This window comes from Heptranchias perlo, chromosome 6 (assembly GCF_035084215.1).
Source record: "Heptranchias perlo isolate sHepPer1 chromosome 6, sHepPer1.hap1, whole genome shotgun sequence".
In the NCBI taxonomy this organism is placed as follows: Eukaryota; Metazoa; Chordata; class Chondrichthyes; order Hexanchiformes; family Hexanchidae; genus Heptranchias; species Heptranchias perlo.
In genome coordinates this window covers 2,282,394-2,304,496 of record NC_090330.1, presented here as the reverse complement: position 1 = coordinate 2,304,496, position 22,103 = coordinate 2,282,394, and the positions used below count along the sequence as shown (strand labels likewise).

Here is a 22,103-nt window from a genome sequence, read left to right as displayed (position 1 = left end):
TTTGATATGCTGCAGTAAAGCAATTGTCCAAACCCCTAGTGATGAGACTAGGAATGGAGAAGAAACATTGGAGCTTTAAATTGAATGGGTACCGCACGGCAAAGGGATTTGGAGTTTTGGTGGAGATTGTTGAAACTGTCTGCAGGTGTAAATAAGGCAAATAGCATTTTGGAATAGAACTCAAATTACAGGATGTGATACTGAACCTATGCAGGGCATTGGTCCGTACCCCTATAGAGCACTATATGGGGTACTGGTCGCTGTATTACAGGAAGGACGTTGCGGCAGAAGGCTATCTGATACCTGGCCTTGGACATTTCAGTTACAAGGGGGAAACTACAGGAACTTAGTTTAATCACGCTGGAGCAGAGCAGTCCAGGGATCTAACGGAGGTATTGACGACCCTAAAGGTATCGACAAATTGAACACTGAAAAGCTGTCTACTGAGGCCCCAAAGAATGATGGCGAAGGGACGTTGGTTGGAGGAGGAATGTGGCATCGTCTGTCTGGTTTCTGCACTCTCTGTTTTACCAAATGAGGAATCTGGAATGATTCAGGGAATGTGATTTGGAATGGAGTGGATAATTGTACAAGTTCCACAGCTTGATTTTAAGAAAAATCAGTTTTTATGGCAACAAGGCTTTCTCTGTCAAATAAATTCTTGAAATATATGTACGTTCTGTGGGAGCACGGTTGCTACAAGGACTGTAGTCGATGAAGATGCCTCACCGCCACCATCTTCTCGGGGCAACTAGGAATGGGCAATAAATGCCGGCCTTGCCGGGGTCGCCCACATCCCAAGGATTTGAAGAGGAAAAAAAAAATTTTTAAAGAGAGGATTTGGTGAGAAAATCATTTGAGGGATATAGGTAGTGAACTGAGTGTCCTGTTTTTGAAATCTGGGCCCAGCCACTTGGCCAATTGTGATCCCTTGGATTGGGGCTGTGTTGCATTGCAGTCTGTCTATTAACCCACTGTTTCAGGGGCTCCCAGTCTGCTGAACAATCAGTTTGTCGGATGCAACAGTACAAGAATCAGGTGTGTCCTGGACATGAGGGGAAGGGGGCAGCATTAATCTGTCTGGGGGCATCTATAGGCAGGCAGTCTGGGCTGGGGGCTGATTTCACTGACCTACACGGCACTTTTTTTCAACCATGAAGACAGTAGTTAATCTATTTCAAAACTGAAAACAAGAAAGTGGATGTCGTGAACATGATCCTTTCAGTAAAACTGATGTTAACACTTTTTTAAAAAGTGTTTGGCACCCCTTCCACTGGCTTATACACCCACTCCCTCCGCCACCGGTGCACTGTGGCTACAGTGTGTACTGTCTACAGGACGCACTGCAGCAACTCGCCAAGGCTTCTTCGACAGCACCCCACTGCCCCCAAACCCGTGACCTCTACCACCTAGAAGGACAAGGGCAGCAGATGGATGGGGATACCATCACCTGCACATTCCCCACCAATTCTCTTAGCAATCGGCAGTTCCTTCATCGTTGCTGGGTCAAAATCCTGAACCTTCCTACCTAACAGCACTGTGGGAGCACCTTCACCACACATAGAATCATAGAAAGGTTACAGCACGGAAGGAAGCCATTCGGCCCATCGAGTCCACGCCGACTCTATGCAAGAGCAATCCAGCTAGTCCCATAGCCCTGCAAATGTTTTCCTTTCGAGTACTTATTCGGTCCTCCTTTTGAAGGATATGATTGAATTTGCCTCCACCCCCACCCCACCCCAAGCAGTGCATTCCAGATGCTAACCACTCGCTGTGTTTTTTAAAAAAAGTTTTTCCTCATGTCACCTTTGGTTCTTTTGCCAATTACCGTAAATCTCTGTCATCTGGTTCTTGACTCTTCCGCCAATGGGAACAGTTTCTTTCTATCTACCCTGTCTAGACCCTTCATGATTTTGAACACCTCTATCAAATCTCCTCTCAACAGTCTCTGTTCCAAGGAGAACAATCCCAGCTTCTCCAGTCTATCCAAGTAACTAAAGTCCCTCATCCCTGGAATCATTCTAATAAATCTCCTCTTCTGCACCCTCTCTAAGGCCTTCATATCTTTCCTGAAGTGCGGCGCCCAGTACTGGACACAATACTCCAGTTATTGCTAAACCAGTGTTTTATAAAGGTTCATCGTGACTTCCATACTTTTGTACTCTATGCTTCTATTTATAAAGCCCATGATCCCGTATGCGTTCTTAACCGCTTTCTCAACCTGCCCTACCTCCTTCAACGATTTGTGTACATATACCCCCAGATCTCTTTGTTCCTATACCCCTTAGAGTTGTGCCCTCCAGGTTATATTGCCTCTCTCTTCTTCCTACCGAAATGTATCACTTTGCATTTTTCTGTGTTAAATTTCATCTGCCACGTGTCTGCCCAGCCCACCATCCTGTCAACATCCTCTTGAAGTCTATCACTATCCTCCTCACTGTTTATACTACCCTTCCAAGTTTTGTGTCATCTGCAAATTTTGAAATTGTGCCCTGTACATAGAACTATAATGAGTCTGCAGCACAGAAACAGGTCATTCGGCCCAACTGGTCTCATAGAATCATAGAATCATAGAAGTTACAACATGGAAACAGGCCCTTCGGCCCAACATGTCCATGTCGCCCAGTTTATACCACTAAGCTAGTCCCAATTGCCTGCACTTGGCCCATATCCCTCTATACCCATCTTACCCATGTAACTGTCCAAATGCTTTTTAAAAGACAAAATTGTACCCGCCTCTACTACTGCCTCTGGCAGCTCGTTCCAGACACTCACCACCCTTTGAGTGAAAAAATTGCCCCTCTGGACCCTTTTGTATCTCTCCCCTCTCACCTTAAATCTATGCCCCCTCGTTATAGACTCCCCTACCTTTGGGAAAAGATTTTGACTATCTACCTTATCTATGCCCCTCATTATTTTATAGACTTCTATAAGATCACCCCTTAACCTCCTACTCTCCAGGGAAAAAAGTCCCAGTCTGTCTAACCTCTCCCTGTAAGTCAAACCATCAAGTCCCGGTAGCATCCTAGTAAATCTTTTCTGCACTCTTTCTAGTTTAATAATATCCTTTCTATAATAGGGTGACCAGAACTGTACACAGTACTCCAAGTGTGGCCTCACCAATGCCCTGTACAACTTCAACAAGACATCCCAACTCCTGCATTCAATGTTCTGACCAATGAAACCAAGCATGCCGAATGCCTTCTTCACCACCCTATCCACCTGTGACTCCACTTTCAAGGAGCTATGAACCTGTACTCCTAGATCTCTTTGTTCTATAACTCTCCCCAACGCCCTACCATTAACGGAGTAGGTCCTGGCCCGATTCGATCTACCAAAATGCATCACCTCACATTTATCTAAATTAAACTCCATCTGCCATTCATCGGCCCACTGGCCCAATTGATCAAGAAACCGTTGCAATCCCAGATAACCTTCTTCACTGTCCACAATGCCACCAATCTTGGTGTCATCTGCAAACTTACTAACCATGCCTCCTAAATTCTCATCCAAATCATTAATATAAATAACAAATAACAGCGGACCCAGCACCGATCCCTGAGGCACACCGCTGGACACAGGCATCCAGTTTGAAAAACAACCCTCTACAACCACCCTCTGTCTTCTGTCGTCAAGCCAATTTTGTATCCAATTGGCTACCTCACCTTGGATCCCATGAGATTTAACCTTATGTAACAACCTACCATGCGGTACCTTGTCAAATGCTTTGCTGAAGTCCATGTAGACCACGTCTACTGCACAGCCCTCATCTATCTTCTTGGTTACCCCTTCAAAAAACTCAATGGTCTGGTCTGTGCCAGTGTTTATGCTCCTCCCTCCCTACTTCATTTTAACCCTATCAGCATATCCTAGTCCTTTCTCCCTCATGTACTTGTCTAGCTTTACCTTAAATGCATCAATGCTATTTACCTCAACCACTCTTTGTGGTAGCGAGTTCCACGTTCTCACCACTCTCTGGGTAAAGAAGAAATTTCTCCTGAGTTCCCTATTAGACTAGTTGTTGACTTTCTTATATTTATGGCCTCTAGTTTTGAACTCCCCCACAAGTGAAAACATTTTCTCTACGTCGACCCTATCAAAGACCTCTATCAGGTGACCCCTTAGCCTTCTCTTTTCCAGAGAAAAGTACCCCAGCCTGTTCAGTCTTTCCCTGTTGATATAACTTCTCAGTTCTGCTGCACACGGTCTGCAGCGGTTCAAGCAGGCAGCCCAGTATCACCACCTTTAGGGCAACTTGGGGTGGTCAATAAATGCCGGTCTTGACACCCACAACCCGAGAATGAATAAAAAGTGTGTATGGCTGAGATTAACTACATTACTGATTCCAGTCTGACGGTAACTGATCTATACTACCCAGCAGCCAGTCTGACTGACACAGGCAGGAGATAACTCTGCTTGTGCCTACACAGAGCTCCATTCCCAGTTGATAAACATTAAAACGTTTTGAGAGCATTGGCAGGTGATCCCTCATGTTCAGCCTTAATTGGTGTTAAGAAAGATTTATTTAGCGCCTTTCATGACCTCAGGACGTCCCAAAGCGCTTTTCAGCCAATGAAGTACTTTTGAAGTGTAGTCACTGTTGTAATGATTGGAAATGCAGCAGCCAATTTGCACGCAGCAAGATTCCACAAACAGCAGTGAGATAAATGATCAGATAATTTGCTTTTTTATGATGTTGGATGAGGGATAAATATTGCCCGGGACACCTGCTCTTCAAATAGTGGCTATGAGATCTTTTATGGCCACCTGAGAGGGCAGACGAGGGCTCGGTTTTATGTCTCTTCTGAAAGACGGTACCTCCAACGGTGCAGAGGTGAGATCGCTACTGCTGACACCATAGCCTAATACTCTGGGAATTTGAGCTGAACTGTGACCTTGCCTCTTCCAGGGTGTCTCTTGTTGCCCCCATCCAGAGTTTGGACCTGGGTTTGGAGTTACACTGTCATCGTTGCATCACTCTAAAATGAAATTTGTCCCTGAAATTACAATCCTATTGGGTTACATTTGCATTTGCTGACCAACTCATTAATTTGTTGAGTATATTTTTAAACTAAATATTGATGACCTCCCTAATGTGTACTTGCCACGGTCAGCCCATCAGCGATAATGAAATCTCTGCCACTCGTATTAAAATTCCGACCAATTTTTTTTTACTTTTACCTATCGGGTTGGTAAATAGTGAGCTTTTGCTGACAAAACGACTTAAAAGCACAATGCAAATTGCAATCAAGGATGTCAGTAGGAGACTGACAATTGGATTCAACTAGCCTGGCCTATGAGAGGGGAATAAATCATAGAATCATACAGCACAGAAGGAGGCTATTCGGCCCACCGGCCAGGAATCTCACCCCTCAGATGTGATGCTCTTCATAGTCGAATTGTCATAGATGCTGTCTGGGGTCACGTGAAAAATGCCCTCTGAAGATCTGCACGGGCATAATTCAGTGCATTCAAGGGGGAATTTTCTTTTTTAAAACGACATTTATTTGTAACTAAATATTGGTATCTTCATTTGATCTGTGCTTTTCAAGGTCAGCCTGTTGTAAACAATGAGGGCTCTCTATCGCTGACTCGTTAAAGTTTATGTTGCGACTCTACTACAGTTTTTTCTTGTTTGTTACTGGGCCTGATGGGAATTGAGTGACAATCCAGCAGTGGTCGAACAGAGAGAAAAGTGCAGTGCAAATTGCTGCATATTCTTTTGTTGGAGAGCATTGTGTGGTTTTTAAATTTTGAAATAACTACATGCTCTCCCATGGCATTGTACACGAGAAGCAGAGACTAAGTGCAGTCCTCGGGTGTAGCAGGGTCAGAGAGCAAGGGATATCTAGACCAGGGCGTGCAAACCTGACTCAGTTCCTGTTTTTTCAGCTCTGGCTCAGTGAGTAGCACGATCCCTTCTGAGTCAGAAGGTCGTGGGTTGAAGATCTGCTCCAGAGACTTGAGCACATAATCCAGGCTGACACTCCCAGTGCAGTGCTGAGGGAGTGCTGCACTGTCGGAGGTGCCGTCTTTCGGATGAGATGTTAAACCGAGGCCCTGTCTACCCCCTCAGGTGGAAGTAAAAGATCCCACAGCACTATTTGAAGAGAAGCAGGGGAGTTCTCCCCTGGTGTCCTGGCCAATATTTATCTCTCAACTGACATCACTGAAACAGATTATCTGGTCATTATCACATTTCTCTTTGTGGGATCTTGCTGTGTGCAAATTGGCAGCTGTGTTTCCCTACATTACAACAGTGACTACACTTCAAAAAGTACTTCATTGGCTGTAAAGCGCTTTGGGACATCCTGAAGTTGTGAAAGGTGCTATAGAAATGCAAGTTTCTTTCTCTTAAAGTCATTATATTTCCATTATAAGCTCCTATGCCCACGTTTATAATGGAAACTGTCTGTGTAAACTTGTCATGCTCCTGTTGGACCCTCCATCCAGTGGTGTCTGTGCAACATCTCCCTTGATGGGAGGGTGTATTTACAATGTGACAAGTTTACATATGCAGTTTCCATTATAAATGTGGTCACATTTATAACGCAATGCAAAAAGTTGACAGGGAGTGTGCACAGATGTAAGATTTTTAATATATACGTAGATTATATTACATTTTGATACATTAGCAAAGCTCATTGGTGCAGAAAGTACATTTGTAAACTGAGGTCCAGCAAGTGTGTGAGAATTTTTTTTTAAGTTGATGATTCAGTCATTTATTTTGCACCAAAAAAATTGAATTGTTCAATAACTAGAGAAGCTGGAATTGTTCTCAGAGCAGAGAAAGTTAAGGGGAGATATAATGGAGGTGTTCAAAATCATGGGTTTTGATGGAGTAAAGAGGGAGAAACTGTTTCCTCTGGCAGGTGGGTCGGTAACCAGAGGAGACGGATTTCAGATAATTGGCAAAAAAAATCCAGGGGGAGATGAGAAATCTTTTTACGCAGCAAGTTGTTATGATCTGGAATGCATTGTCTGAGAGGGTGGTGGAAGCAGATTTAATCAAAAGGGAATTGGATATATACTGGAACAAAAAAAAATGTACAGGGCAATGGGGAAAGCACAGGGGAATGGGACTAATTAGATAGCTCTTTCAAAGAGCAGGCACGATGGGCCGAATGGTGGCCTCGTGTGCTCTTATGATTCTATGAACTTGAAATAAGCAAAGTGAGAACTTAGTGCTAAGAATAGAATGATCAGATAATTTGAACTTAGCAACTTTGAATTGAGATGATATTAACATAAAAGACAATGAGTGCACTGTTCTATTTAGCATGTACGTTCCCTTCAGCAGAAAGGACTGACTGAGCAAACAGTGGCTGGGAGAGGAGGAGCCTTGGCTCGAAATGTGGAGAGAAAGCAGCTGAAAAGCTGAGTTGTGGGAGAGCAGCCAGAGATTATAATTACAGTCACTCTGTTGGAAAGAAAACTTAAAGTGCAAAATAGGAATCTGGTATTGAGGAGTGAAGGAATTTGATACTCCTGAATCTGTTGACAAACTTTTTAAATATATATGAAGGGATCTCTCAAGTGGTTGGACCGAAGTAATTTCTGTTTAATGTCTTTTTTTGCAAGGCCTGTTTTGTGTAGTTTTGGTGGAATCGATTTTTAATACCTTAATCTTCCAGCGTGTGAGTTTAACTTGCCTTTTAATCCTTTCTTTTTAAAAGTGCTTTTTATTTTAAATTTGAGAGAGTCGGGTTTCGGCCCAAGGCCCACTGTGCAGGATGCAGCCAAGGTTGGGCAGGGGAGACGAGATGATTATCTAGGACTTTAAAAGCTTGTAGATTGTAGGAAGAGGAAAATGACTAATGGAGGATAAAGAGTTCCACAGTTTTAGGATCCTGGCAAAGAGTGATTTTTGAACAGGTGACTGTACAGGTGACTCCTGATTTCAACATAGTGAGGATGTGAGGAGAAGGAAGTAAGAGTATCCGATGGTGCATTTGCAGTATAGGAGGGACAAAAGAGTAAACTTCAGAAAAACTATGACTGACATATTGATTTTTAAATTAATGTTGAGGGAGACAGATTGTAGGTTAAGATTTTGTAACTGGTATCTGTATTTCTAATGTGCACCAATCCCATTCACCCATCATCCCTGTGCTTGCTGACCTACGTTGACTCCCGGTCTACCAAAGCCTCATTTTAAAAAAAATTCTCATCCTTGTGTTCAAATCGTTCCATGGCTTCGCCCCCTCCCTATTTCTGTAACCTCCTCCAGCCCGACAACCCTCTGAGATCTCTACGCTCCTCCAGTTGGCCTCTTGCACATCCCCGATTTTCATCGTTCCATCATTGACGGCCGTGCCATCGGCTGCCTCGGCTTGAAGCTCTGGAATTCCCTCCCTAAATCAATCAATCTCTCTCTCTCTCTCTCTCTCTCTCCTATAAAACTGTCCTTAAAACTTACCTCTTTGACCAAGCTATTGGTCACCTGTCCTAATGTCTCCTTGTGTGGCTCAGTGTCAATTTTTGTCTGAGTACGCTCCTGTTAAGCACCTTGGGACTTTTTCGTATGTTAAAGGTGCTATGTAAATGCAAGTTATTTTCATGTTCATGCTATCCACTAATGACATCAGAGAGTGGACAAGATCATCCCTGACCCCTCAACACCACCGTGAGCCTGCTACTAGTTGTGGCCTAGCCCCTCCCTATGGCTGAACAACATTGTGAGTAAGATAGAGGATGTATTTGTGAGGGGTTGTCAGCATGCCACTGGGGGAAGGTTTTGTGCCACCTGAAGTAAATAAATACTTGTATTTATACGTCAAAATTACCTGAACGTTTTACATTTTTTTTGGAGAACATGGGAACAGGCGTAGCCCATTCGGCATCTCAAGCGTGTTCCACTGTTCTATTAGATCATGGCCTCAAGTCTGTTTACCTTCCTTTGCTCCAAACCCCTTGTTACCCTTACCTAGAAAATTCCATCAGTCTCAGTCCTGAAAATTTCAATTGACTGCCCCCCAGCACCCATAGCCTTTTGGGGGAGAGAGTCCCAGATTTCCACTACCCTTTGTGTGGAAAAAAATGTTCCTGATTTCACTCCTAAATGGCCTTTCTCTAATTTTAATGTCTGTTACTATAAGCAATGAGATGAAAGATCGGTTGATCTGTTTTATAATTGTGTTCCTGTGCAGCGCCTTGGGACGTTTGTACTACGTTAAAGGCACTGTATACATGTACGTTTAATTTCTAGAGGGATAGAATTGAAAAGCAAAGAAGTTATGCTAAACTTGTATAGCACCTTGGTTAGACCACACTTGGAGTATTGTGCATTGTTCTGGTCTCCATATTATAAAAAGGATAGAGGCATTGGAGAGGGTGTAAAAAATGAATCACAGGGATCATACCAGAACTGAGAGGCTATCCTTATCGGGAAAAGCTGAATAGGCTGGTACTTTTTTCTCTGGAAAAGGGAAGACTGAGGAATGACCTGATGGAGGTCTTCAAGATAATGAAAGGGTAAACGTGGAGAAAATGTTTCCACTTGTGGGGAGTCCAAAATTGTGGTCATAAATATAAAATAGTTGCTAATAAATACAACTGGGAATTTAGGAGAAACTTCTTTACCCAGAGAGAAGTTAGAATGTGCAACGTGCTACCACAAGAATAGTCGTGGCAAATAGCATTGATGCATTTAAGGGTAAGCCAGATAAGCACATGGAGAAAGGAATAGAAGGATATATATTGAAGGAGGGAGGAGGTTCACATGGAGCATAAACACTGGCATCGACCAGTTGGGCCGAATGGCTTGCTTCTGTGCTGTACGTTCTATGTAACTCGATGAAATTGTTGTATTGGTTGAGGGGAGAATGTTGGCTGGGACACCAGGTGAACTCCTTATTCCTCATCACATAGCGCTAAAAGATCTTCAACCTAAAGTCTCATCTAAATCCTCTTAATGCTGTGTTGGAGAGTGAGCTTAAATTGAGCTGAAGACCTCGTGCAGGGGTTTGAACCAACAACCGCACAACTCAGATATGTAAGTGTGCTCCTAACTGAGCCAAGCTGCCACAAGGAGGGGAAATAATGCTAGGAAGTATGTCTGCGTTTCATATCCGTCCGCAGACGCGCGTCCTTTGAAATCTTCCAAAGGGCTCCCTTTCACCCTCGCCAATGTAATTATAGCGCAGTTACATGGAACACTCTGTCTCCCATATCAAAGCATCTGTTTCTTTACCGCACCCACTATGCAGAGACTAGAGCTGAGACTGCTTTGTTTGAGTGGGGAGTCAGATGTGACCCCTCCCTAACGCGTGATGATAATCCATGTTGTCATTAGACTAGGATCACACTTCAATCAATACGCTCCAATGTTGTGTTGGCCGGTCCCTGCTCTGAAGGACTTTGTTGAACTTGTTGGGTTTTGACAACAATCCGGCAGCTTTTATCGTCCTGGTGCCAGCTCATAATTCAGTTTCATAACTTGGCACTTTGGGAATAGAACTCACAACCTTTGGGTTACGCCTCCAGTACCATAACCACTATTCACTCTATCTAACCTTTCATACTTTTTTAGAAAACTCTCTTCAATCTCCGATTCGGCCTCTCTGCTCCAGTGGAGAGTCCTGATATCTCCAGTTTCTCCCATCCCTGGAACACACGCACATGTAAAAATGTGTGGAAATGCCACATGCCATGTGCAGTGTGTGTCAAATGCTACATTATTTTTATCTTTGCTTAACCTTTCTGTATTTGTTGACTTAGCCTCATTGGTTTTGTTGTGTAGTAATGTCAGCCGTGGCTCAGTGATCGCACTGTCACGTTTTGAGGCAGAACGTCGTGGGTTCAAACCCCACTTCAGAGACTTGAGCACATACTGCACTGAAGTGTCAACCTACATTACTGAGGGAGTGCTGCACTGTCAGAGGTGCTGTCTTTCAGATGAGATGTTAAGCCAAGGGTTCTGTCTGCTCCCTCAGGTGGACGTAAAAGATCCCGTGGAAGACCAGGGGCGTCCTGGTCAATATTTATTCTTCAGCCAACAGCTAAAAACAGATGATCTGGTCATTTATGTCACTTCTGTCTGTGGGACTTTTTGTGCAAATTGGCTGCTGCGTTTCCTACATTACAACAGTGACTGCAGTTCAAAAAGAAGTACTTCATTGGCTATAAAGTGTTTTGGAACATGCTGAGGTTGTGAAAGGTGCTATATAAATGCAAATTGTTTTCTTTCTTTAATTCTTTCATTTTTTTCAATGATGCAGTCATTTCCTTTTGGGTGGTAGACTGTATCTTTCAGAAGTAAATCAGGGGCCCCTGGGATTATGCCACTACTTTCAGGCACATGCCCCCATACTGTAGAGTTTGAAACTCATTGCCCTTAATGTTACACAACTCAAAGTATCCTCTTGAGAATTTTGGACAGATAAAATCTACAATTGTACAGTTGGGTGTTCTGTCACAGCTCAAGCAGATTAATAATCCAGAGAACGAGAGTTCAAATCGCACCAGAGCAGTTTGAGAATTAAAATTCAGTATTTTTAAAAAAAAACTGGGAATGAAAAGTTGGTATCAGTAAAAGTGACCATGAAGTTGTCATAAAAACCCAAATGGTTCACCCATATCCACTCCAAGACTGCCTACTTCCACCTCCATAACACAGCTCGTCTCTGCCCCTGCCTCAGGTCATTTGCTAAAGCCCTCATTCGTGTCTTTGTTACCTCCGAACTCAACTATTCCAATGCTCTCCTGGCCGGCCTCCCACCTTGCTCTCTCTGTAAACTTGAGCTCATCCAAAACTCTGTTGCCCATATCCTAACTCGCACTAAGTCCCGTTCACCTATCGCCCCTGTGATCGTTGACTTACATTGGCTTCTGGTACACCAACATCATCTTCAATTTAAAATTCTTATCCTAGTGTTCAAATCCCTCCATGGCCTCGCCCCTCCCTATCTCTGTAACCTCCTTCAGCCCTCCAATCTCTGCGCTCCTCCAATTCTGGCCTCTTGCACATCCCTGATTTTAATCATTCCACCATTCAGCTGCCTAGGCCCTAAGCTCTGGAATTCCCTCCCTAAACCTCTCTACTTCTCTCTCCTCCTTTTAAGACGCTCTTTAAAACCGACTTCTATGACCAAGCTTTTGGTCACCTGTCCTAATATCTCCTTGTGTGGCTTGGTGGCAAATTTTGTTTGATAACTCATCTGTGAAGTGCCTTGGGACGTTTTACTATGTTAAAGGCTCTATATAAATGCAAATTGTTATTGTAATGTCCTTTAGGGAAGGGAACGTAAGAACACAATAAGAGCAGAAGTAGACCATACGGCCCCTCGAGCTTGCTCCGCCATTCAATAATATAGTGGCTGATCTACCTCAACTCCACTTTCCCGCCATATCCCTTGATTCCCTTAGTGTCCAAAAATCTATTGCTCTCAGTCTTGAATATACTCAATGACTCAGCATCCACAGTCCTCTGGGGGTAGAGTGCCAAAGATTCACAACCCTCTGAGTGAAGAAGTTTTTCCTCACCTCGATCCTAAATGGCCAACCCCTTACCTTGAAACTATGACCGCTAGTTCTAAGATACTCCAGCCAGAGGAAATGGCCTGTCAAACCCTCGAAGAATTTTATATGTTTCATTGAGATCACGCCTCATTCTTCTAAACTCCAGAGTATAGGCCCATTCAACTCGATCTCTCCTCATAGGACAACCCTCTCATCCTAGGAATCAATCTAGTGAGCCTTCGTTACACCACTTCTAAGGCAAATATATCCTTCCTTGGGGAAGGAGACCAAAACTGTACACAGTACTCCAGGTGTGGTCTCACCAGAGCCCTATATAATTGCAGCAAGACCGCCTTACTCTTGTACTCCAACCCCCTTGCAATAAAGGCTAACATACTATTTTCCTTCCTAATTACTTGCTGTACCTGCATGTTAACTTTGTGATTTGTGTACAAGGACACCTAAATCCCTTTGACTACCAACATTTCTCAGTCTCTCACCTTGCCAACCTTCCATCCTTCTTACCCGGTCTGGTCTATTTGACTCCAGTCCCACACCAACATGGTTGACTCTTAACTGTCCTAGCAAACCACTCCGTCATATCACCACCCACTCAGGTCAACTAGGGATGGGCAATAAATGCTGGCCTTGCCAGCTATGCCCACATCTCAAGAGTGAATAACTGAAATCCTGATGACAACACTGTGAATTATGTAACAGTTAATTAAATGTTTTCACTCTATGTTCTGTTATTGCTCAGCTGCATACCTTTCCAAATAGCATAACCTGAAGGCAAATGTGCAAAGGGTATTGACAGTAACAAGTTAAAGCGGCTAGTGATTGTTGTTGCCAGGGCTATATATAGGATACACAGCAGCTTGCTGAAAAATACACAGTGATGTTGGGTGTGTAACTCAGAACCCTGATGAGCGAGTGAATTATGCAGGAGCAATTTGCCTGTGGTTTTTATATTTTCATAAACCAACATGACCTGTATCTTTTTTCTGCACATTTGCTTTTTTAAAAAAAAAAAAGTTGTCATAACTTTACTGTGTGAGAATGACAGTTAGATTTGGTAAAATCAGCCTGGAGCTCACACCTTGGAACACAAATTGTGGAAAACACACTTTCATTGTTTTATTGTAATATTGGGGCTGTTTTTGTTAAGGGGAGATTACGGAGTGATTTGATGGGTGGGACAGAATATATAGAAACAAACTGTTTCCAATGGTGCAAGGGTCTAGAACAAGGAAGCATAGATTTTTTTTAAAAAAAATTAATTCTCGAGATATGGCCAAGGTAAGGACGGCAGGTTTCCTTTCCCTAAGGACATTAGTGAACTGGTTGGGTTTTTATGACAATCCGACAGCTTTATTCTCACTTTTTTACTGATACCAGCTTTTTATTTCCAGATTTAGAAAAAAAAATTCAAATTCTCAAACCGCCATGGTGGGATTTGGTCTCCGGATTACTAGTCCAATAACACTGCACTACCGTACTCATGCACTGCGCCCCCCCCCCCCCCCCCCTTGCCCCAAGTGTGAACTCTTCATGTACGAACACAGTGAGTAGTGACGGGTTCCCCAAATGCTGAGGGGGATGGGCACTCCACAGCTCAGTCCAACCACTGTCTGCCAGTACATGCACCCCATCCACATTTCACAGGTGGTAATTGTATTCCATGGTGATCACACCCCCATGCACATCCCATTATCTGTTATTAATGACTCGCATTTATAGAACGCCTTTAATGCCCGATTTTCATCGCTCCACCGTGCCTCAGGCTCTGGAATTCCCTCCCTAAATCTCTCCATGCCTCTGTCTTCCTTTTAAGACCCTCCTTGAAACCTGCCTCTGACCACGCTTTTGGACACCTGTCCTAATTATCTCGTCGTGTGGCTCGGTGTCAGATTTTGTCTGATCACTCCTGAGAAGAGCCTTGGGATGTTTTACTGCATTAAAGGTGCTTTTTAAATGCAAACTATTGTTGTAGACGAAAGTCCCAAGTTGCTTTACAAAGTGGAAAATTAAAAAATCGCAGGTGCCATCCTACTGTGGCAAAGGTAAGGTGACCAAAGAAAAGATGGTTTGAAAAGATTGGGCTTTAGGAAGGTAGAGAGAGATGAGGGAGGGAGAGAGAGTTGACCAAGGCAGCAGGAGGCTGTGCCATTGACGGCAGGGTGAGGGGACAGAAGGCCACGCTCTGAGGACTGAAGGGTATGACATTAGAAGATTGTGAAGGTAATGGAGGAATGCGAGTTGTAATGATCAGGAATGCACTGCCTGAAAGGGCGGTGAAACCAGATTCAATAGTAACTTTCAAAAGGGAATTGGATGAATACTTGAAATGGGAGAAATTTACAGAGCTACGAGGAAAGGGCAGGGGAGTGGGACTAATAGGATAGCTCTTTGAGAGATGGCACAGGCACGATGGGCCGAATGGCCACCTTCTGTGTTGTATCATTCTACGAGGAAAATAAACCTGATGTGTTGAGCCATTATCGATCAGTAAGGCTGGAGGTGCTTGGCTGGATTATGTTTTGAATAAATTAGATTCTGTGGTTCAGGGTAATTGTAATGTCCAGGTAACCTCAGCAAATGTAGCAAAGACCGGTGATTTATATTTAAAACTGAAATATTTAAGGATCATGTGAAGTGATTTATAATTGTCAATTTAAAAACCCATTTTTTTCCAGGTAACCATTTTTTTAAAAGAATAGAAAGTCAGTTAGAGGAGGAAATTGGACCTGAAAAACCTGAGTAAATGCAGAGAAAATTGGTAGAAGTAGTTTTTATATTTTGAATCAAAAAAAGCATGAGATCTTAAAAAAAAAAGCAACCCACAATTATTTCTAGTTCATGGATACCATTTTTATGAAGCTCGCTATCAGACTCTCAATTAATGCCTCACAGCCCCCCCATTTAAAAAAAAATTAAGTTGGAGAAGCAATATTTATTGTTGTGGCTCCTGTCACCATGATTGGATAATAAAAATTGTTTTATCCAGTGGGAGTATGTGTCAGCACTCTCGTCTCTGAGTCACAAGGTCATGGGTTCAAGTCCCGCTCCAGAGATTTGAGCACATAATCCAGACTGACATTAAACCGAGGCCCCCTTGGGTGGATGTAAAAGATCCCATAGCCACCACAAAGAAGTGCAGGGGAGTTCTCCCCGATGTCCTGGCCAATATTTATCCTTCAACCAACACCTAAAAACAGATTATCTGATCTTTATCTCATTTCTGTTTGCGGGACCTTGCTGTGCGCAAATTGGCTGCTGCGTTTCTTGCTTTGCAACAGTGACTACGCTTCAAAAATACTTAATTGGCTGAAAAACGCTTTGGACCGTCCTGAGGTCATGAAAGGCGCTATATAAATGCAAGTTTATTTTTCTTCTCTTTCTCTCCAACTTGTTGTGTCAGCTGAGTTGCCCTTTGATAATGAGCCCTCCATCTTTTGGGAACTCTGCCCTGCTGTCCTTGCTTCATACCTACCCCTTTTTAAAAAAAAAATCCAAGTTGTGCGGCCTTCCTATTTCCTCATTTTCAGGAGTAAATCCGTTTTTAGCCATTCACCACCCAAAAAATACCTGGAAATTGCTAAGTGGAAATGGGTTAAAGCTGAGTTTACAATTATTTTAAAATAATCATCTAAAATATGTATATATGGGTGAGACTGATGATGAAGCAATTTAAAGTGAAATGCTGAGCTCTGAATATATTTTGAGACTTTGCAGCAGGGGCTTTTGGAGGGAATGGTGATTTGGATGATTGCGTTGCCCTGATTTTTACACTTTCTATGGGCCAGGCAGAGACTCTGGGTGGTGAGGAGGGCGAGGGAGGTTTAGCAGCTTTCTCACCGAGCTAAGGGAGGGGACGAGGGTGGGGGGGAAGGAAGCAATAAGCGGCGTAACAGGAAGTGGAAGTACTCTGCCAACGCCAGTCAAGAGGAGTTCTTATTTATAATTTAAATGAAAGTGTTTTTTTTTAGACTCCCCCTCTCTATTTTAAAAAAAAGTACGTTACGAGCCACTTGTGGGAGGGGGGAAAGAGATAGAAACTTTAAGTAAAAGAAGATTGCAGACGAACTCGACACTTTGCATCGGTGAGGTCTGTTGCCAAAAAAAATTGCTACATTAAGTATTGTTGCGAATTTAAGTCCAGGGCAATGTATTTAAAGACGTTTTCAGCTGTGAGACAGGCACATTTTAAGGCCGTGCTCATGTTCTCTTTTTTTAAAAAACCCTTTTTTAGTTTGCGTCTGTGAACTTATTTTGTGAAAGAATTCTTGCTTAAAATAAGAGCAGGGTCGGGGCCCAGTACAAGCTTCTGTTATCTGTTCAGTTTTGTAGTCTGTCCGTTTTATACATGAATGCAATTTTATCTTTTTTAAAAAAGAACTCTGGCAATTATTTTCCGCTTTTTTTATTGCCCAAATCTATTCTGCCCCTCTTCACTCTGCGCGGAGTATTTGACCACACCCTCTTTAAACAACAAGAGGCAGATGAAAGGCATCCGTCCCCTGGTGCCAGTTTTTGTGTGTACGCGACGTGAGCGCTTTACTCAAACTTCAGGTTATATTCGAAGCCTACCCGGCGCTTATTTCATTTTGCACTGCAAGCTTTGGTTTGCGGATCGGCCCACTTAACAAACTTTTATTTTTCTCTTGGTGGCGGGGGGGAACACTTACGGCTGCAGATAGAAGGCCCCTTTAGACCGTTCTCGGTAGGTGTGGGCTTGTTTAAAACGGGATTAGTGGGTTGGTCCTTCACACTTGAAGTACATGCCGTGTTCTTAAATTACCCATTTGGCAGTAAAAAGAATGTAATGTTGCTTCTCTTCAATATTCATTCTCAGGATATGGGCATCGCTGGCAAGGCTGGCATTATTGCCCATCCTTAGTTGCTCTGGTGCAACTGAGTGGTTTGCTAGGCCCACGACAGAGGGCAGTTAAGAGTCAACCATGTTGGTGTGAGACTGGAGTCACACATAGGCTCAGACCAGGTAAGGACGGCAGGTTTCCGTTCCCTAAAGGACATTAATGAACCAGTTGGGTTTTTACGACAATCCAACAGCTTCATGGTCGCTTTTACTGAGACCAGCTTTTTTTAAATTTCCAGACTTTTTTAATAAAAACTGAATTCAAATTCTCAAACTGCCAAGATGGATTATTAGTCCAGGCCTTTGGAGTACTAGTCCAGTAACACAACCACTACACCGCCACACCCAGTATATATTGTGTGTGTGTTTTTTGACATGCCGTTTATGGGGTCATACAATAGAAAGAGTGCATTTGCATTTATATAGCGCCTTTCATGACCTCAGGACATTCCAAAGCGCTTTACAGCCAATGAAATAGCGAAATGCAATGATTGCATTGTTATACATTTCGGTATGTCATTTTATAATTGGGAGCTCGACAAGAGTGTTCGATATTATCCTACTTTTAACTGGGAGTACAGTTGTTTCATTTACATTTATTTTGTGGTGTACCCCTATCCTGCATCACCGGCAGCTATGTGTTGTGGAGTTGATGGGGTTTCCTCTTATGCAGGCTTCCAGGTAAGGGATCCAGGCTTCTTGGTTTCGAACGGTTTTGTGTTGCTGCTTGCCACGCACTGTGGAATGACCGGGGGTTTGATTTAAGGCATGTTTTTTGTGAATCCCTGAGGTCATGCTTCTCTCAGGCTCTGTTGAGGGTTTTTTTTATTGCAGCAACACCTATGAGGTGGAGGAGCCCAGGCCATGCATAGACCAGGCTTGAGGTAATCCCTAAGCAGGGAGTTGCCAGGAAAGTCTACATTTGACGAGCATCTAATAAAACAGCAGCAGCCAGGAAACGTCTGTCTGGCTTGTAACCAGGTGCAAGTCTCAAGGTGTGGTAATGGGGGTCCGGGGCAAATTATTAACTAAAGCAGCCTGTTGGAAGGTAAGTTAGCAAAAGATCTTGGTTTTTGTACATTCTACCACAGTAACTGCATCCTGCTTTCTGTCCACTGGCACACCAAACATCTTGTTCCCCTGCGGGTTCACGCCTTATCTCTTCTTTTCAGGTCACCTCGTGAGTGGAACGACAGAATGGCACTGCACAGGACTAAGGCTGTTGCCTTGGTGAAATGGGTAAGAATGGCTAACATTTGTGATTTTGTCATTAGAATGACTTGAGGGATTTTTTTTTGCACATTTGTGCTCCAGATGAGGGATGGTGGCACCGGGAAATTATCACTGGCCGCCCGTCGTTGGAATCGAGCATGAGTTCGGTCAGGGGTTGCCAACCTGTGGTCACCTGACCCTCTAAGCCCAGTCAGCTCACTGGTTAGGCCCCAGCTGGAGTATTGTGTCCAATTCTGGGCACCACACTTTTTAGGAAGGATGTCAAAGCCTTGCAGAGGGTGTAGAGGAGATTTACCAGAATGATACTGGGGGATGAGGGACTTCAGTTATGTGGAGAGACTGGAGAAGCTGGGATTGTTCTCCATGGAGCAGAGAAGGTTAATGGGAGTTTTAATAGAGGTGCTCAAAATCATGAGGGGTTTTGATAATGTAAATAAGGAGGAACTATTTCCACTGGCGGGAGGGTCGGTAACCAGAGGAGACAGATTTAAGATAATTGGCAAAAGAACCAGAGGGGGGGGAAGATGAGAATTTTTTTATGCAGCGAGTTATGATCTGGAATGCACTGCCTGAAAGGGTGGCGGAACAGGGGCATGGTGCATCAGTTTGAGCTCCCTTATTGCAGAATGCAACATAAATTGTTGGTGAAAGAATACATCACCATTCTGAGCACTTTGAAGCTCCTTTTTGAGGGAGTACAATACCTGCTCTCTGGCGGGTTTGATGGAACGGTTTTAAAGGACTGCGCCACAGCGTTGCATCCAACTGAGATGTAAAACCCGGGAGAGCGGTGGGTTAAGGCTGAACTTTCACCTTTTTAACTTGATTTTGAATCCAGCCCAGGGTGAATTGATGGGCTATTTTACAATGTTCTCTGCTGCCAAGTTGAGCCTGTGTCCTTTTAAGACCACATTCAGAGTGTAATGATTGTTTGGCCAGGGAAGTTTGCAGATTGCAATTTACTGGGGTCGATTTTAGGCACCAGCTCGGAAGCACTGAGCATTCAAAGGTTGTTTTGCATCTAACAGAACCCTGCCTCTCCAGTATGACATCTGAATTTGCAGAAAAACTGTATATTTAAATGTACGAAAGTACAGATTTTCATAAGGTAAATAGTTGTCTTTTATTAAAGGCACCAAGGTAAGGGGATATTATGTGGAAAAGTTTTTGCAGACTTTAGAAGAAGGAAAGAGCAAGCTGTAATTTTTTCTCTACCTGTTGGGGTTGGAAATGGTCTTGGTGAGTTCCAGTTAAGTAAAGTAACTTACAGATGTCAGACTATAACTTGGTGTTTATTTATTGTTTGTTTTTTGCTTTTCCTTCCCCCTACAGATTAACAGTCTTAAATTGTCAGAAGAAATAGAAAATCTGACTGGTCTCCAGGATTGTGTGGTCTTCATTAAAGTGGTGTGCAGGATGTAAGTGATTTGAGTGCATTTAAGAGCTTTTAAGTGATGGTGTATTGGTTTGAGGGGTGATGATTGACAAAGCCCAGTTCTGCAGCCAGGTGGGGAAGGTGCAACAAAAATGTGCATTTATATAGCGCCGTTAACATAGTAAAACATCCCAAGGTGCTTCACAGGAACGGTATCTGATATAATTTGACACCAAGCCACACGAGGAGCTATTAAGACAGGTGAAGAAAAGCTTGGTCGAAGAGGTGGGTTTTAAGGAGGGTCTTAAAGGAGGAGAGAGAGAGACGGAGAGGTTTAGGGAGGGAATTGCAGAGCTTAGGGCCTAAGCAACTGAAGGCACGGCCGCCAATGGTGGAGCGATGAAAATCAGGGATGCACAAGAGGCCAGAATTGGAGGAGCGCAGAGATCTCAGAGGGTTGTAGGGCTGGAGGAAGTTACAGAGATAGGGAGGGGGCGAGGCCATGGAGACTTTTGAAAACAAGGATGAGAATTTTAAAATCAAGGTGTTGCCTGACTGGGACACTGTATAGGTCATTGAGCACAGGGGTGATGGGTGAACGGTACTTGGTACGAGTTAGGATATGGGCAGCAGAATTTTGGAGGAGTTCAAGTTTATGGAGGGCGATTATGGGTGAGAGTGGGAAGGAGAAAATATTGAAATGCCGGTAATGTCACAGCAGTAGACAAAGGGGCTCTGTTCTCAAGCTTTCTGCAGCCAACAGTTCAAAAACCACACTGCAGCAACCGAACACTGATAAGACTAGTGATTGTATGTCTTTTTTTAACAAGTGGGACTAAGCTCTCTCAATGGCTTGATAGATGGCTGAGGCAGTGAGTGACTGAGCTGTACAGACCAGGGATTTCCCAAGTTCGATTTCCCCGATCCGCTTGAGTTAGATAATCTTGGCTGGGATGGCAGGAGGAGTGCTCTGATTGTCCTCAGCACCCCTGGGTGACGGAGGGGGGAGTAAAAATCGGTTTCTGATCACCGTACAGCGACCCCGATTAGAACGCCCGCGTGAATGTTTGGCTCACCTGTGAAGCTTGCTCCCCTTAAGTCAAATAGCTTTCCAACACTCATTGGACTCTCATATAAAGAATTGTGACTTAGACAGGGCACCGGTGTGTGGGTGTTGGGGAGGCCTCTGTGGGACTGTACTAGCGAGGGGTTGACACCTTCAGTGTCATCTGTGGCTCAGTGGGGTGAATTCTCTCCTGAGTCAGAAGATCATGGGTATGAGTACCACTCCAGAGACTTGAGCACATAATCCAGGCTGACACTCCCAATGCAGTACTGAGGGAGTGCTGCACTGTTGGAGGTGCTATCTTTCGGATGAGACGTTAACCCAAGGCCCCATCTGCCCCCACAGGTGGATGTAAAAGATCCCAGGACACTATTCAAAGAAGAGCAGGGGAGTTCCCCTGTTATCCTGGCCAATATTTATCCCTCAACCAATATCACTTTTTTTTTAAAAGTAGGTTGGTCATTATCACCTTGCTGGGATCTTGCTGTTTGCAAATTGGCTGCCGTGTTTTCTATATTACAACAGTGACTATACTTCAAAAGTATCTAATTGGCTGTAAAGCACTTTGGGATGTCCTGAGGGCATGAAAGGCGCTATAGAAATGCACGTTCTTTCTTTTACTTTTTCAGCAAGGAAGGGTCCAAAAGAGGTGAAGGGGATAAAAGAAAAGTGGGTCACGGGGCACAGACAGAGTCCTTTTTTTAATATGTATTTTAAAAAGCTCTTCGATAACTGGTATGCTTTCTTATTGCAGAACTGGAAAGGAAAATGCATCACAGTTAATCGAAGAGAAATCCATTGAGGAGAGACTCCAATTTATCTGCAACTTTTTAAAATGTAAGCATGGTAGAAATTGCTGTATAAAGTTGCACTGACACTTGGTTTGAAGTTGCTTAACTCTTGGCCAGATGTTTGTGATTTTTTGTATTCAGAAGGACTTTCTTTTGTTGAAGTCTTATTTTTCTTCACTTTAAATCAATTTAATGAAAAACAATTAACTTGATTTAGAAAATGTGCTGTGCTCCCCCTGGTGGCTCAGATGGTAAAGACGGCACTGAACTGAGGCATACACAGCTGAAGGGGCCAGGGTT

The 22,103-nt window shown here is 43.6% G+C and overlaps 1 protein-coding gene across 5 annotated transcripts in view; it reads left to right on the top strand.

Moving 5' to 3' along the window:
- numa1 (nuclear mitotic apparatus protein 1) overlaps nt 1–22,103 on the top strand; it is a 65,407-nt gene that overhangs the window by 885 nt on the left and 42,419 nt on the right. For 2 of the 5 annotated variants that reach the window (XM_067985598.1, XM_067985594.1), the window contains exons 1-4: nt 16,375–16,562; nt 18,511–18,577; nt 19,904–19,989; nt 21,767–21,849. In XM_067985598.1, coding sequence (XP_067841699.1) covers nt 18,536–18,577; nt 19,904–19,989; nt 21,767–21,849 — 211 coding nt within the window. In that variant the 5' untranslated portion in view covers nt 16,375–16,562; nt 18,511–18,535. Of the gene's footprint in view, nt 1–16,374; nt 16,568–17,438; nt 17,462–18,510; nt 18,578–19,903; nt 19,990–21,766; nt 21,850–22,103 lie in introns of those variants that run through there. The other 3 variants (XM_067985595.1, XM_067985597.1, XM_067985596.1) reach the window with 3 other exon arrangements.